This window comes from Stegastes partitus, unplaced genomic scaffold, assembly GCF_000690725.1.
Source record: "Stegastes partitus isolate 25-593 unplaced genomic scaffold, Stegastes_partitus-1.0.2 Scaffold2344, whole genome shotgun sequence".
Taxonomy (NCBI): Eukaryota; Metazoa; Chordata; class Actinopteri; family Pomacentridae; genus Stegastes; species Stegastes partitus.
This window is the reverse complement of record NW_007580075.1, coordinates 27,754-45,822: the sequence shown is the minus strand read 5'-3', so window position 1 is coordinate 45,822 and position 18,069 is coordinate 27,754. Positions and strand designations below refer to the sequence as shown.

Here is an 18,069-nt window from a genome sequence, read left to right as displayed (position 1 = left end):
CATTTTCTTGCTATTATACCATTACTGGCCCAATTTAGCCACTTAAACTGCAGTCAAATGAGTGTCAGTATGGCCTGGTATCTTTGGTTCACTGAGGTTTGCTGAGCTATAATCTGCCTCACTTTCCTCTCCTGTTCCCTACATTTTGTAGTTGTCTCCCTGTCTGCTCTCCTTCTTCTGTGCTCCTCTGGTTGTATGTTGAACTTGTGGGAGGTAATTCCACATATGCTGTCATCACTGCTCTGTTGACATGACAGGGCAACATGCAAATCCTGCTGGAGAATCCCCTTGACTGTGTGGTGAGAATTCCAAAAGCACACCCATAACACCCGGTAATTGGAACTGTTCCTGGGGAGACTCTGTCCAGGGTGGAGCCTGATCAAGTGCGTTTATAAAGAAAACCCCTACCACTGTGAATTGCACATCACTGTGGTGTTTGGGCACATAACTACAATCTTCTTGGGTGACCCATTGCTTGAGTTGTATGTTTGCCACCAGTGACTCTTATACAGTTTAGGAGTTGCCAGTTCTTCAAACACATGTCGCTACCTTTCACAATTTCTCTTCTGTTGGCTTTGGATGTACTGTAGATCAAAAACGGTGGAAATATTTAGGAGCTCAGCTAGTAAGGGAAAAAAAAACAAACAAAACAATCAGCAGGAGGATCCCAAAGAGAGTGGAAACATACTCAAATGATGTCTTTCCTCTGATCCAATGTATAGCTGAGAAGGTGAAGTTTGCACATACTGCCAGGAGAACAGTGACTGGACATTGTAAATCAAATTTTCTGCAGAAAGTTTTTGTGCAACATCAGCAAAATTTAGTTCACCTGATGAAGACCCACACAGCACATGGTTAAATACTATGGGAGTTCTAATTTCCACTGTGTTTTTTGCACCTATTACCCATCTGGGGTTGGATGTGCATGCCATTCTACATATCCGACAAGCTTAAAGACATAGAAACACTGTATTTTAACATCTTAAACCTGTTGGGAATCAACAACAACAGTTCCAGTGACATCATTCTCTTAAGTTTAACTGACTGCATATCGTTTATTTCATATATCTGTTTGGTAAAGAAGCAGCTTGGCTACAATCTGTGCAACATATGACTCCTAGTGGGTTGGATTTAGAGGATGTGGAACAACCTCCCAGACATGCAGTTCCATGCCGTCCCCCCGTCTTTGCATAAGGGCATTCAAGGGCGGGGACCAGAAACTTCCTGCAGTGGGGGACATTGCAATCAGCTCCAGGCTTTGAAAGACAAAGATGCTCCATTACACCAAGGGTAAGAGCCTTGAATGAAGGACGTCTTTGGTCTAACTTTGGCCCAGGATCCTCCAGCACAACCACTTGTCCCGCCTGAAGATGAAATATGTTATTTTGCCCTTGTGTCTATCCTTAATAAACTAAATGCAACGGGAAAGTTAAAGGCAAGACATGCCTTGGTGGAAACACTGCAGGGTGTTTCTGACTTGGACCAAGCACAGCAGCAAACACAACCTTCCTCCATTCCTTAGTCCAACAATAAGGCAATGAGATCAGCAGGCATAAAACCACATTGAGATCTTTCAGTCCATACGTCAGCTCCATCCATTCCAATGCAACAGTCTTAGTACATGAACAAAGCAAGAAGTGAGGAGACCCTTTTGCCTATTGCCCCACTACGAGTGTTACAGAAATGGCTACTCCAGAAGGGCAAAAGATGTCTGGGCTACTATCGCTTTATTGTGTTACTTTGTACACCAAATATAACTTTATCTGATATGCATATGGAATTTTCTAGGTCTAAACAACAAATACTTTAAAAGCACGTGAAGTAGCTACCTCAAGGCTACCGCAAGCCATTGCTTTGGTTTAATGGATCAGTGAAGTTCATATTTAACCTCTGAAGCTTTATGTTTTTTAAAAAACTCTTCTTAAAACCCACTTTTACTCCTTGGCTTTTGACACAGCATGAGACTTTGCTCTTGTATTTAGCATTTTATTGTTGTTATTGTTTTAACTGTTTTATGTTTTATATAATTTATTCTTGGTGTACAGGCCTTTGTGTCAGCAGTGGTTGTTTTTAAAGTGCTTTATAAATAAAGTTGAGTTGAGTTGAGTTATAATTGAGAGGACATGGCCCATTTTCAGTGGAGTCATTCTGAAGTATCTGTAATGAAGCCGGCTTTCAAATTGTAGCTCTGCAACCAACTGATAAAAAACAACTTGTTGTCCCCAGCGTTGGTTGATACAATAAACCCTGATCCACCTCCTCCTCCTCCTGTTGATTCTGTTTAGTAGTTGAAAATGTCTACCTCCTATTTGTATCAGGTTCGGTAACAACAATTGGAAATTGTTGGCTGGACATTTCTAACATTCCAACTTTAACACTGAAAAAATGTTGTACTTATTAGTTATACGTAGCTGTGTTGCTTTGACTGATACATTCTGCTATTAGCCTGCAATAAATTACTATGAAATCATATGATGGCTGTTGTGTTTACACATGTCATCGTTTTGGCCATGTTTGGACTAACCTATTGTAGTGTGTATCATACGCCACACATTCGATGTAGTCAACGTGTAAGTGTCAGCCAATCATGTCATAGATGTGTGTTTGCACTCTCACACCCTAACAGTGCATCAAAGTGACTTCTTTGTATTCCTGTTGATCGATTAATCAGCTACTGTGTCCCATCTCCACACTTTGGCTCCTCACACAGGCTCTTCTGTGTACTTTAGATGAACAACAGGCCCCTCAACCAATATTTGAATGCGGCGCCTCCTCTATTTAACGTGGTGCCACAGTTCCACATGTACACACACTCATAGATACATGCAATTCAGATGTGTAGCCCCTTGAGGTTATCTGAAATGCAGTGGCCATCCTTGGATTTTAGTGCCTATAGAAATTCCTTAACATCAGACAGCTCTTTTTTTTAAAAGTACTGATGAGGGTGAGAAGAAGAGATGTAGCAACGTCCTGTACTCATTGAAGATTAATATTTTCATATTGGTTCCCTTTTCAGCAAATTAATGAAAGTCTTGTATGTTTCCAGAATGTATGTTTCAATGTTTCAGCTAAAAATAGTACAAAGATGTTTACCATGACTGTATGACCCTTGGTTTTATCCCTGTTCTGTTTCAGTGGCTGAGCTGCTGCTGTTCACGTCTCCTTCAGGAAGAAGACTGTCTCTGTATGTATGATTGACAGCCCAGAGCAACGTAGTTGAGTGCTCGGCAGCTGTGTGAGACCAGGACTTTCTATCGATCACATTTTCCGTGCTTGGCTTGTGGCTGAGACATTTTCGAGTTAGCAGAAGCAGCTATAGCAAGTTCATAGAATTGCCAGACAGAAAGGCAGCTGCTGATTCTGAATCGGTTCCTCGGTTGGAACGCAGCACCTGAGTAAAATTCTTACTGGCTTGTATATCTGGGAGGCCATCTAACTGAAAGGGGACTTGAGAAATTGTAGAAATGAATGCGATCAAATCTTAACAGCTTTTACTTTACAACTCTAAGTTTATAACAATGACAAAACAGAATAAAAATGAATTTTCCTTATATGAGACCTTTCCAACGTGTGAAAATATTCTGATTAACCTGAAAATCAACCCATAAATGTGCATAATTCTTTCTGTCATATGACTGGTACTGTAGCAAAAAGTCTACATTGTGTTTGTTTTTCTGAACCACACACAAAAAAGTATTGTTATTCTGATGTTACCTGGACATGAGACGTAACTATGACGTCAAACATGAGGTGTGAAAAGGCCTGTTGGGAAGTGCAATGAGGGGACTTGCGTTCAAAATGCAAAGTGACTGCTTCACAGTAGAGTTGATTTGGTAAAGCAAAGAAAAAAATGCCTTTTTGCTTCAATTCTTCATGTGCGTACAATGCACTGATAATTGATACTTCCTCAATAAAGAAGAGAAAATACACAAATTAACACAAACAGGACGATGCATACTCAGTGATGACTAACCTGCAGAGACAAAGAAGATTCCTGCACTGAGGATAACGTTGTGTCGGCTTCGGTAAAACTCACTGGCGGCCACGCAGAGGCCCCCGAGGAACAGCAGACCCACACTCATGATGGGGAATATGCTGGAAGCACGCACAGCACCTGCACACGAAGGAGAGTTGGAACACATTCATAGCTGAAAGATACAAATGTCTTTCGGTGTTTCAAAGATGTTTCTGTTCAGAATGAAACTGGTGAAGGAGCGTTTGTGTTGGAAGTGCAGAACGCTGTTTCATTTCATAGCCACTGTGCTGGAGGACAGAGCCAACGCAACACACACACACATGAGACACACATGGGCCAGTGTGCTGCTACATGCTTGACTGAGCCTGAATTCAGAACATGTTAAAGCATTCAGAGGCCTTGCTGGAGACGGAGCGAGAGAGCGAGAGATGGATGGAGAAGGAAAAGATGGACAAAAACCAAGACAGATGGAGAGTCACGCTGACATATGCAAGGCAAAAAAATAATGAATAGCACAGATGATGAATTTGAAAGCAAGGAGTGAAATATTTGTCAGAGCCCCATATGTGTGCAGGATGTGATAACGTTTAATGATATTTGCAGACAGCTTGTTGTTCAGAGCTGCGCTGTGTAGTATTTTTAAATATGGGGTTAAAGCTGAGGAATACTTGTGCATCACATGGTCCATAAAGCATTCAAATAAATTAGCCAATTCTAGCTTTCATTTGCAAATCTGTTTCTGTTTTCTTGCGTAGCAAAATATTTTCGCCATGACCGACAGCTGCAGTGACTGTGCGTACAAGCTCCACCCCTGTGGCCCACACCCCTGGGCTGTATGAAATGCCGGTCACTAGGTCCCTGCTCCTCATTGGCTGGCCAGCTCTGAGGCCTGCGATCTAATTGGCTGCCTCTGGGGATGTTGCTCTGTGTTCAGTGGAGCAATGAAAAACAGGCACAGGCTGAATCCATTTTCCCTATTTCTTTTTAGTTGCTGTTTTCTTGCTGCGTCCATCTTTACTCTGTGTTTACAGTAGGAGGAAGAACAGAGAAAGCCTCTTCCTTCCACCTTATCCTCTATCCTACCTTTGTGACAGCATCCTTTCAGCGTCTGCAGGTTTTCCCTTTTCACCCTTTATCGTTTTCTCATCACAGCAAATTTTTTTTTTGCTAAATTTTTGTTCATATTTGCTGATAGAAGCCATGTCATCTATTTCTAACTTCTATTCTCCATTTTGCCCATTTATCTCTTATCTGAAGCATTGCATACACACCTCTCACCTTCCTGTCCATCTGTTCCATTAATTTCAGCTCTATAATTGGGGTCAATTCAATTATAATATGGGGTGCGGGGCCGTCCTCTTTTAATCATACAGAGAAGAATGGCTACATAAACATGGTAAACATAATTATGACTTATATATTGCAAAGCACACCGACCAGCCACACCACTATACCATGCCACGCTGCAAAAACTGCTCAATGCGACTTAAAGATCCCACTCTGGCCAGATCCCACTCTGACAAAGCATTTTGGGCATATGCCGGAACAAGCCCAATCCATCAGGCAACCCATGGAACCCAAATTTGTTGCCAGACATCTTGTGACGATGCCCTTTTTTGCAGCACAACCTACAAAATATTACGCCAGCAAATACAATGCTGTCGCCAATCGGTGTAATTATGAAACAAAAAAGTGTTTAGTCTCACTATGCACGCAGGATCTGAGACCCTCTGAGACCCCACCTGTATGGGTTCGGATCCTTGTTTTATATAGTTTGATGGGTTCTAATACAGCAGGTTCTAGATGTGTTTAACATTGTATGAAAAATCTGAGTGGATCTGACAGCATTTTAGCAATGCTAACATTAGCAGTCACGACAATGTCCGAGCAATTGTTATTATAGTTCAAAAGCACTTAAAGTTATCTTTGTTATGCTAGATGTATTAAAACTGCAAAATGAGTCATGTGGACTCTTAAGCTTCTGAGTGGTGCTGTTTCAATTAGCAAACGAGAAACAACAGAAAATCTGGATGTATTTTACAGACTTTCGAAGTCAAGAGGTTCAGACACAGTGGGGAAAGCTTCCTCTTACTGTAGTTGGTCACTACAATATGAGATCGTAGGAGGCTCCACTTGGTGGTGCAACCAGGTACTACATTTAATCGACAATGCTTGAAGTGCGTATTGATATCGGGTATTGGCATGTATGAAATATTGAATGACTCACCTTGGTTTGTGGACCAACAAAAAAAAATAAATAAATAATGGATCGGGACTCCACCCACCCCAACTCTATGCCTCCATAAAAATGTTTTCTGCCAGATTTGTCAATGTGTTGTCGGTACATAAGACTGTCATTTTATCTCCAATGCCTACTGTACAGTGCTTTTATGGAATGTGTAGGGAGGATTTAGAGTTTATAGCACGACCAGCCAATATGAGTGGCCACAAGGGATCTAGCATGTTGGGTAGACGGGCGTGAGGATGTAAGGTGTGATCCCAACTCAAGACAGATTCTAGTTGCTAATATACATATACACTGTGTTCCTATTAAACTTACGGAGGAGGTATTCAGCAGCATCTGCCTCATAGTCGGCGTCCTCTGGGAAGTGATCGATCTTCTTACACACACCTCTAAATGTTCCTGCGGAGGAGAAACACGGATCAATCAGTTCATCTCAGATCATCATTTTCCCATAAGAGGAACTCTTTCGTAAGTGGAATACACGTTCTTTTACTTAAAACACATATACACACAAGGGGATTTTTACTCATCTCACGTGAAACTGGAATATCTCAACCTATGCAGGCAGGCAAAGTCCTAAGATTTGCTGCAGTCAAACCAGTGAAAACCAGAGTGAATTATGACTAAATGAAGTATTTTACTGATTGCTGGTGAACCAAAATGGGAATCAGCAAAATGCATTAAATGCAATTTTCTGACTATATCATAGTAGCAGATGCCCTTATTTCTGCTGGCTTAGTATTTACACAGCAGCAACATGAGTGTGTTAGAGGTTCGCAGCAGGTTAAGGGTGCAACTGCTGTTCCTGCTATTTTCTGTAATTGAGTTAATTAGTCATGTTCTGACAAAAATAAATAATAATATAGTCAAAAAAATGTTTAAACTTTAATTCAAGGGTCAATTGAATGAAATGAAATTGGGATTTCATGGAATTGTGCCCCAAGAAATCCCAATTTTAGGAGATGGAACATGAACACATCCTGTAAGTGGACATGAAAATGCATCAAAAACAGGAAAACAAGCAGAGAGAGAGAGAGAAAGAGAGAGACGGATGATGTAGGACAGAGGTGTAGCCTTCAGGCTATGTATGGGAAACACTAATGAAAAGCCTTATCAGTTAGACACACACACGACAAAGACTAAAACACACACAGCCAGGAAACTACAGACATCAAGTGTACACACACACACACTACACACACACACACACACACACACACACACACACAAGCTCATTAAAATGATACATGAACACTATCAATCATATGTGGAAGTAAAAGCCTTCACTATCTAGATTGTTGATATGAGTGTGTGTGTGTGTGTGAGTGAGAGTGTGTGTGTTTTTGTGTTATATTGACTAGGATGCGGTCTCCTACGAGCATGCTGTGTGTCATGCAGAGAGTGACTCATCCTCCTCGACACACACACACACACACAGACACGCACCAACATCCACCAGTATCCACTTGTGCTTGTGGAGTTGTGTGTTTGTTGTGTGTGTGTGTGTGTGTTAACGTGTGCACGTGTGTGACTGCGCCGCATGCAGCCTCCTTCCCACCCATCACTCAGGCCCATTCACACATGGTCAACACCACAGGGGCCATGAAAGAGAGCAGGACTGAGGAGGGATGAAAGGGAAGAGCGGAGAAGAAAGAGCGATGAAGAAGGATGAAGAGAGAGGAAGTGGCATGTGAAAGAGGTTTGGTGGTAAAACGGCACGGGAGAATTCGAGTGAAATGGGAGGATAGAGGCTGCCAATGGACAAATGAGCGACTCAACCTAATTGCTTCTTTGCACATTAAGAGGCTCTTTCCAGTACCCACACTCAGAAAACCATTCATAAATTGATTCATCCAGCTTCATGCAGTCAGCGATAGAAACTAACCTCTGATTGACAAAAAAAAAAAAGAAGAAGAAGAAAAAAAAAAGAGGTTTATAGAGTCTTTCATATCTGGATTTAATAATCTGTAAAAAATGTTCGGATGAATCAAAGTCTGTTTTGCTCCGCTGACAGATAAACACGAGTATGTGAATGCTTCCCACACCCTCATGATGCAGCAATCCGCAGCTCTTTCATGCTTTCATTAATGACTTCTGCACGGTTCAAACTACAACCGCCCATGTCCACAAAAGAATATTCAAACCAAAATTCATATCTGGAGACTTGACTTCCTGTGTGTATACCTACACACAGTTTTGAGGTGGTTGGCTGCATACTCGAAGCCTCTCTTCATTTTCTATCCTGATACTGATTCAGTATGAGCTGAAAAGATTACGTACAGAAGATTAATAGTTTAGCCAATTGAAAGAAAATGAATTGAAATTATTTTAATGTTCAACTATAAAATGGTAAAAGTCAAAACCATCTCAGTTTCAAGCTTGTCAAATGTGATTCTTTTCTGTTTTCCTTATGGCAGTAAAGTGAATACCGTGAAGTCTGTGCAGAATCTCAGGTAAAATAAAATATTTGAAAACATTGTGTTGAGCTCTGACAAACTTTTGAAACTGTTTTCGAACATTTTATGGTTCTAATCAGTTAGGAAATGGTTAACTGAGCATAACTAACAACTAGACTATACAGATTATATCACTCACATTCTCCTATAAAAAAACAAAACAACAAAATCCATGCTGATTTACCTACACTGTAAAAATATCCCATAAAAAAAATGGTGAAAATCTGGCAGCAAATACCTGTTTGAGTAAGTGAAAACCTCAAATAACAAAACTGTTTAGCCTAAATTTTTATCATTTCATTTTTCTTTTGGCTTTGCTAGAATCTCTCTGATGGAGACACTTAAAACGTCTTTGGTGGTTTGAAGGTTGTTGCACTCATCAGCTGAAGAAATTGGAACAGCAGGCAACGCCGGAGAGACGACGCTACTGACGGAACGAGATTTTGACATGTCAAGCGTTATTTGATGCAGGTCGGAAAAGTCTCGTAATCATATCACTAAAAGTCTGACTTATATGATTTCATAGCTTTAACACATAATGTCCAAAAACTATTCATACAGGAGTAAACAATAATGCTTATATTAATTATTGTAAAAGCTAATACACATTTAATCCAGCAGCAGAATGGTGTGTGTGTGTGGGATTGAAGTGAAACAAAGAAAAACGACATTCATTCCCACCATAATGAAGGTGCACGTCACTCACTCCGACAGTGTGAGTCAGTAATTGTGTTTTAATAGTGTTTTCGGACAACAATGGGGGGGATTAGCTCTATCAGAATTAGGCACGTAGGATGGGATTGGTGACAAGAAAAACTATAAAATGCCATTCCTCCTTCTCTTTCAACACGGCCCGCTTTAATTGGATGATACAGTGCGAGCGGAGTCACGGGAGGTAACCAGCAGCCGGAGCTGTTGCCGTCGGGTGCATCAAGGTGTAAAGCGTCATCAATCAGAGCTGCCTGGTGTCGGGCAGCTGGGAAATTCATTATACCTCCTGCCTTTTAAATGAACGGATTTGTATCGAACCGTTTTGATGTATAGTACAACAAACGGTCTCGCACAATGAAATACGCATGAAGGGATGCGCGTGCACACACACACACACACACACACACACACATATATATACACAGTAAATGGAAAGGAGGGAACACATAGATAGATGACTGCTTTTATTTCTCCCTGTTGCAGAGAATCTAAATCACAAGCGAACAAACACACCTAAAACCAGTTAGGCGTACACAAAGACCTTCATTTAAACACGTTTTATGTTGGTGTGCCTGATGATGTCACCCTACTTTATAGGAAAACTAAGACCACGGTTAAAAATAAACACACACGAATGCAGTCATTAAGACCGGTGTGTCGGACCTGCAGGTCAGCGTGCTCATCATGATGATGTGTGAGTAACAAATGGCGCATTGGGAATCTTTAAGACACCGAAACACACACGGATAGATTGGAAAAGGCAACACACACAATCCACCTACAGCACGAATTCTACTAAAATACTACATCTTTAAAACTCAGCATGCACACTGTTAAACTCGTGTGATTTTTACAGAGTGAGCCGGTGTTTGCTTAATTAGGAATACCGTATTTTCTGGACTATAAGTCGTGTTTTTTTTCATAGTTTGGCCGGGGGTGCGACTTATACTCTGGAGCGACTTGTGTGTGAAATTATTAACACATTATTACTAAAAGCTAGGTGGCCACAGCTAGAGGAACGAGTTCGCACATCGGTGCTTCAACACCGTGCTGAGCGGAGAATGCGCCGTGCAACTTTCCTGGAAGTCGTTGGATGGATCAACAAAGGATGGGCTTCGGTGACAACCGAAACCATTCTGTCAGGATTCAGAAAGGCTGGAATGATTGGAACTGCAACTGACGATGAGTCTGACGTAAGCAACGTAGAAGAGGAAGCGCCGCATCTTCTACCTCCGGAGTTAGCGGAGTTGTTTAAAAGTGACACCGAGGATGAAGATTTCATTGGATTTTAGTTATTTGGAGTGATACGGATGGTTTGGTAAACTTCTTAGCATGTTATTTATGCTATAGTTATCTGAATAACTCTTAATATGTTATGTTAACATACCAGGCACGTTCTCAGATGTGTCATGTAACATAAGCATACCGTGCAATTATTCAGCCTGTTGTTGCCTCTATTCTGTTTTTATTTTAAATTGCCTTTCAAGATGACATGTCTGTTCTTGGTGTTGGATTTTATCACATAAATTTCCCCCAAAAATGCGACTTATACTCCAGTGCGACTTATATATGTTTTTTCCTTCTTTATTATGCATTTTATGGCTGGTGCGACTTGTACTCCGGAGCGACTTATAGTCCGGAAAATATGGTAATATGAAATTAAGTTCCACTACAAAAGATGCAATTTTCTTAAAGGTTAAAGAGGACGATATAGCAAACGCCTACACAAATTCACTGTGTGATCTACGGATGAGCAAAAAAGAATCCAAAATCCACAAGCCTTTAGTGCTAGCCAAAACCCTGACAGTAATTTAGTATCCAAACTAGCAGGCACAGCATCACCTACAAGCTCTAATAATGTTTTAGAGAAAATATTTTTAGTCTAATGTTCAAAGTGCATTTCAATAATGAGGTTAAACTAACACACAATGTTTTAAGTGTAACACTCATAAGAGGCTTTTAGGATGTTGTCAGGGCCACAGAAGGAAGAACATCATCAAACCAGCGTACAAAAAATGTTTTAAAGCTGTTATCAAGGCCTCACATGACACTTCTGTTTTGTTAGGTTTTTATAAAATGTTCCTGTAAAGTAATATATTAACAAAGGTACAACATTTCGCAATATTCTAAGAATGTTTTGTGGATTTTACATAAAACATTCCCACAATGACAACAAAGGAAGGACATTTTCAATGACATATTTAGTAAAGAATGTTTGGGCATAAACAGTCTTTTAGAGGATTATCTTTTCTTTAAGATCATCACTCGAGAAAAAAATCCTCTTCAAACATTTCCTGAACTTTCTAAGAATGTATTCAGAACAAAAAAAAAGTTTAAAAATCTTGCTGTGATGTGTTCAGAAAAGAAAGTGCACCAGTCCAACAACCGCCTCATGTTTCAATCATTTGAAACCATCAACTTGTCCTTTAAAACAAATCTGAATTTGGGAAACAAACACATCACAGCTCGTCTTTGAGGCAGAGAACTTACTGCTGTTGGAGGTTTGGTCTGGCAGCTACTGGATGAACTGATTTTTGAGGGATATCATCGCTTGTTGGTTTCCACTTGAGTCAAAATACGCCAACAGTCTGGCGATACTGAAACAGTTTTTAAAGATTTATGTCTTCAGCAGGAACAAATGGACCGAGCGCCTCAGATGGAAAGTACATAAGTAAGTCAGACTAGCACAAACTCAGAAACGGTTCATTTTTTCGTGGCATTTGCTGAAAATAAAGATGTAGACTACCGCCCGGCTTATCCTTTAACGCGTTCTCTTGTTTGCTATTGTATTAGGAGGCATCACCGCTGTAACTTCACCATGGAAGTTATGTTTCAGGGCCTGTTTGTGCAAATGTTATAACGCCTTTCACTGATTTGATTCCAATCTGGGAGGAAAGTTAATCCACAGCTGAAGAAACAAGTTGCAGCTGATCCAGGATTTTTAAGGACATCTTCACATAAACAGCTTTTCCCACCATGTGTGCATACAAACAAGTGACAGATTAGAGGAAAAAATAAACCTGAACCCTTCACTTTCCTGTTCAGGTCAGGTAATCTGCAACTTGGATGAAGGGTCGGTAACAGTTTTGACAAGTGCCCAACCTATTACAGGATAGATACGCGAAATCTAAATAAAAACAAAACAGAACATAAAAAAGCTCAGAAAGGAGCGGGTAGCTGTCTGACTTATTGGATCTGGATCACTGTCAGTCCTGTGCATTGTCACTCCCCCTGCGACTGTGTCTAAAAGTGTGCACGTATAGATGTGTGTGGGTGTGTAGGTGGGTGTAAATGAGTCATACATTTCTTAGCACTCGGTGATGTTTCGGTGAGCTACCTTGAAATGCTGTATCAGTAAGTGAGTCAGTAGCTGTCACACAGACTTATGTCAAGTGTCACAACCGGCCTATGATCCAACACTCCCTCAACACACACACACACACACACTGGCGTAAAAGTAGGACTGTAGTCAACCAAAGAAAATCCTGACTTAAATTGTACCTTCTCTTCAGCCAATCGATTGGACACGGAGGGAAAAAATATCCTCACACTATCTCTAGATTAACTAAATCCGTCACAGCGTGACGAGTGCTCTCTACCTGCTAGCCATATTAGCCAAAATGAACTATAAATAAACATAAAAAGCTATTATTTGCAGCATATTAAATCATTATCATCCAGTTATTTTATCCTGAAACGACAACAATAGACTTGAAGCAGCCACGCAGATGACATCTTGCAGAGTTTATTATGTTGAAAACGTGTGGGTTTTCACATTAGCCTGTTGTAAATAATAATGGATTAACCCCAGGAGGATATTGATGCAGTGCTTTCCTCCTTACAACAGCAACATTGGCAATTGTTGACCAATCTGAAAATCCGGATGTGAGCATGTGGACCAGTAGACCAGGACATCTTGAAGCTCGATAACCTTGTTTAATGGATTAAATAAGAGTTAACACAACCGGGCTACAGTAGACTGTAATTCTGACTACATTCCCACTTTAGTTCTTCCCTGTTTAATTTAATCTAACTTTCAACCTCTGATGTCTCCTCACTCAACATCTTTATCTTTTCATTTATCACTTCCACCTTCTCAATCTGCTCTCTCCTCTCTGTCCGTCTCCCAGCCAGTGAACAAATGTTAATTCAGACTGATTATGCCGCAGCCCTCAACTTTAACAATATTAGCCTTCCAGGGCACAGTGGCTTATTTGAATATCACTCAGCTTATTGGCTCAAGACAACACCTTGAGAGGACACAGAGGACAGCGGCATTAGAGAATAACCACCAAAAACCTGTCAGGAAGAGTGAACAAACTATTTTAGGTGATCGGTTCATTTGTGCACCTCTCAGAAAAGCAGCAATCAAAAAAACCCCGACACATTTATAATAAATTTAAGGGAAAATGTGGAACATGTGGCAAAATCAAATGCAAGACACTCCAGTGGCTTGTTAAGCTAGAAACCCACAATATGGGCTTAACACATGGACTTATGATATTATTTAATTAAAACCATCGCTCACATTTCCTCTAAAAGAAAATCTTTCTGTCTCATTTACGGAAGATTAATTAGATCATTAAATTAGACGCGCATGTTTGTCTCATTCAGGATAGGAGGGTGCACTGTAAATTTGTCATTCACATTTCATTGCTTTACGAGTGTTGTAATTCTTGACTTTTTTTTCCCTCAAACCAGCACACATCCAAATCTTTCCACGGTTAATTAAAATCCCTTATCAAGATGCAGCAATAAATAGTGGATTCTAACAAGCGATTCACTGTGGCAGAGGTTACTGTGGCAAAGGAAACCTTTCCTCAGAGACTCCAGCAAGCAACAGTCTGACTCGTACCAAAGGACAAAGATGGAACAGCGCAGCTCCTACAGGCCACTTTTATTGTTCTGTGTGCAAAAAGGTAAATTATGTCATCTGCCAGCTGAGTATTTCATCATGAAATAATGGTACGACTTGTTCAGCATGCAAGTTTGTATTTGCACTGAAGGACATGTACAGGATTAAAGCTTGATAATAAATGTACAAATACTAAAGGCTGCCCATTCATTACATTAGTATTTAACATTAGATGTCATGCACTAGGGGTATTGAATGTAATAAACTGTGTAAAGAAAGCAATATTCTGGCAGCTGGGAGGCCAAAAAATATCGTAAAACAATGGAAAACAACGATCTCTAAAAAAAAATACAGAAATTAAACAGAATTTAAATACATTTTCGAGCCTTTCTTTTACAGGAGATGATGTGCATTTTGGGCTTTTTCATGTTTAATGAAGAATATTTATACATGTAAAAACAATGAAATAATATATAATTTTAATCTAGATATGATTAAATAGATGGAAAGATAGATGATTAAAAAAAACAACAACTATATTTTGACAGAATACCAAAGCTATTTAATCATAGACTGGTGAAAGAACATTCATTTAACATTTCTGTTGTGAAAACATCTGTAATTTTACAAGCCTTCTCTCCTTTAATAAATAAATCAAGTTAAAATTACTAAACCAATCTTTTTTCTGTTCACTGTCACTAACAGTCTATAAGTTTAGAAATGAACTTACAGCATTAACCTTGAATTTCATAGTTTCACCTTTAAAATAAAAAAGACATTTTGATAAATCTGAAAACGTATTATAATTTATTTTCACACAAAAAAATCAGAAAAAGGGAAAATTCACATTATTTCTTGAATTTCAAAAACATTTTACAAAAATCTGAAAATAAAACTTTATTTTATTTTTGCATATTCAAAAAGCTATGCCATTTCTGCCAGAGATCTTACAATTATTTCTAAGATTCAGTCAAGTTTCAGCCTACAAAAAAATTACAGAAAATGCTTTTTTTATTTTATTTTTTCCCCCAGCTGTCTCTGTATAAATGTAAGTACCCTGGATTTGCATAACTTGACCCTGAATATCTCCTGTAAGCAAACTTCCCTCAGTGGACTTTGGGCTCTGATCCCAGTATTGCTAAGCATCAGAATAAATATAGTTTAAACGAGCTGTATGCCAAAACTTTTTTTTTTTTTTTTTTCTTCAGCTTACGTTCACTACAGGAGACAACAATGGAGAGAGTGTGTTGTTTCCTCAAAAGCATTAGAGGTCGAAGGACTGGAGAATACATTAAGGTAAACAGGTTTGAGTCCTCTTTGATTTTTGGTCAAATTTTCACACAAACAGACACTTTTTTTGGCAAATATTTGTGTATCATAAGCAACCACATACACATATTGGAACATACAGAAGCAATGACACATAAGCTAATTTCCTCCTATGTGATGCATTTGGCTTCCTTATAGCTTGTTTGACTTTGAAATAAAACAGCTAATTGTTAACTCCGGAAATTTATTGCCAAAGCATTTATCACTAACAGAGGTAGGATGGAAATAATAATGAGCGTGTAGCGTTGCATGCCGATTTAAGTCGGGCACCAAAATTCTGTGTTGGTTCTCTTAAAATGTTCAGTAGGTCTCGTGGATAAAGTCAGTCTGTAGTCCTGCCAGGGCAGTCAAGTGTGAGCGTGTGTGGTAGATGCATATGAGTGCTTTTGTGTCTGCGTTTCAAAGACACAACCGCAAATTTGCTGTTGGTTAGTGAGGTTTTTGTTTTGTTTTTTTCAGTCTAATTAACAGCAAAATAATGAACACGCACACACACACACACACACAGGGAAAGAAAAGAACAAACACACAGCCGGGGCATCTATCAGGAGACATTTGATTCGCAAAGGTCAGGGTTGCCCGAGGGTAGCTGCAACCACAGCCACAGCAAATGGAGATGGGAGTCCAGTGTACGCCTGTGTGTGTCTTTGTATGTTTTATCTGAGTCATGTGGTCTAGTTTCTATTGCTGGGTCTCATATGTCACTGATAAATGCACGTATAAAGATGCATTATTACCGGCTCTTGAATCTTGAAAGTCACAAATACACAGCGAAAACCTACATAATCAAACCAGATCCTAATTTTACAGCTCTGAGCAGGTAACGTATCAACATTTCATGCACAAATACAAATCCATGCTGTATTAGTCTAGTTCTTCTTGTGAAATTGCAGGCAAGTAGTGTGTTATGCATACTAACCACTGAAAATAATCCCCTGTAAAAAAAAAAAAAAAAAAAGCTGCCTCAAAACAAGGTTAAAAAGGAGACAAATACAAACAACACTGTGAGTCCAGATACCCCCGTGACAAACTAGCCATGAGGTGCCAGATTCTTGTCCTTGATCTAACTCTCCCCCATACACCAGCACTCTATGTTCTAACACTGAGCTGGTTACCTACCCAAACATCCAAAAGTACAAGAACCACCACAAAAAAAAAACCACATTTTTTTTGCAAACAAATATTTAAAAAGATTCAAGAAGCTCATGCAAAATTACTGAACTAAATGCCGTTTACGAGCTGTTTTGTAAAACTCTGCCCAAATCACCAACAACAATGGCAAAAACAAGTTAGCATGACACGCGAGCATGCATATCCACAACCATTCATGTACACTGTCAGGAAACAGAGGATTGGTTGCTTATAACATCCAACATGAACATCTGCATCAATGACAAAAGTCTCTTTCTTGTCTACGTGTCAATGGAATTCCTGAAAATCTTCACTCAGTGACTGACTGTGTTTGCATAAAATCCATCCATCCATCCATCCATCCATCCATCCATTACCTATACACCGCTTAATCCTCATTAGGGTCGCGGGGGGGCTGGAGCCTATCCCAGCCGACTTAGGGCGAAGGCAGGGTGCATAAAATCAGTTTAAAAATTAAAAAAAAACTACCTTAGAGGCCTTAGAGTCATGTTAAATGGAAATTAAAGGTTGAAATAAACTGGAATTCTCCTTCAAGTAACAACATCCAGCCAAGAGTGATCTGTTGTAAGCAAAGATTCGTGTTAGTGAGAGATCAAAGCAACATGTGCAGTACAAGATGGACACATTTCTTGTCAAGTGAAGGAAAAAAAGAAATCAGGCGATGTTCACGGAGCACAACTGACATATCTTTGTTTACTTTCAGTATCTTGGGAGAATCTTGTGTCTTTTGTGTAAGAACTTTAGTGATCTCAGCAAAAATTGAACCATGCAGCTAACCATGAGCAATAAATGGGAAAAGAGAAGTGCATTTTATGTTTTCGATAAAATTTGAGGAGCTCTTTTCGTAAATAGTCACAGTAAAGCTACTAGCCGTTTCAGTTTAAACGGGTGAGTATGAGAATTCAGCTCGGATGACCAAAAAGCACAACTTGAGAAACAGCCTTGGAAAAACATGGTACAAGGTTACAAAAAAATGCAAACAAACCAAACCCAAGCAGCAGACAGAGACACAATCCAGAGGACTGTACTAAGAAGTAAGTTTAACTTATTTGTGTTAGCTGGCTCAACAAAACCTAAACATCCAGTCAGAGATAATGGACATCACGATGGTGGTTATCAAGTTGCTTTGTTAATTCAGGTTTTCTTTATTGGGCTCTGTGCACTCCCATAAAGCGAGGCATTGACTCTTGTTTTGAGAACGAAACAATTGCGAGCAAAGAATTGCAAAGAATTTGGGCATAAACAGAGATTTGGATAATTATGTCCTAAGGAAGGCACCAGATGACAAGTTTAGGGATCTCCAAGGTGACTGGAGTTCAACCTAAGGGAAGCATGCACATGAATA

The 18,069-nt window shown here is 39.7% G+C and overlaps 1 protein-coding gene across 1 annotated transcript in view; it reads right to left on the bottom strand.

Annotated features, from left to right (window-relative positions):
- The window catches only part of LOC103374742 (voltage-dependent calcium channel gamma-3 subunit-like), a 33,923-nt gene that overhangs the window by 2,274 nt on the left and 13,580 nt on the right, over nt 1–18,069 (bottom strand). The window contains exons 2-3 of the mRNA XM_008304880.1: nt 6,537–6,620; nt 3,974–4,114 (exon numbers count right to left, since the gene is read on the bottom strand). Coding sequence (XP_008303102.1) covers nt 3,974–4,114; nt 6,537–6,620 — 225 coding nt within the window. The remainder of the gene's footprint in view (nt 1–3,973; nt 4,115–6,536; nt 6,621–18,069) is intronic.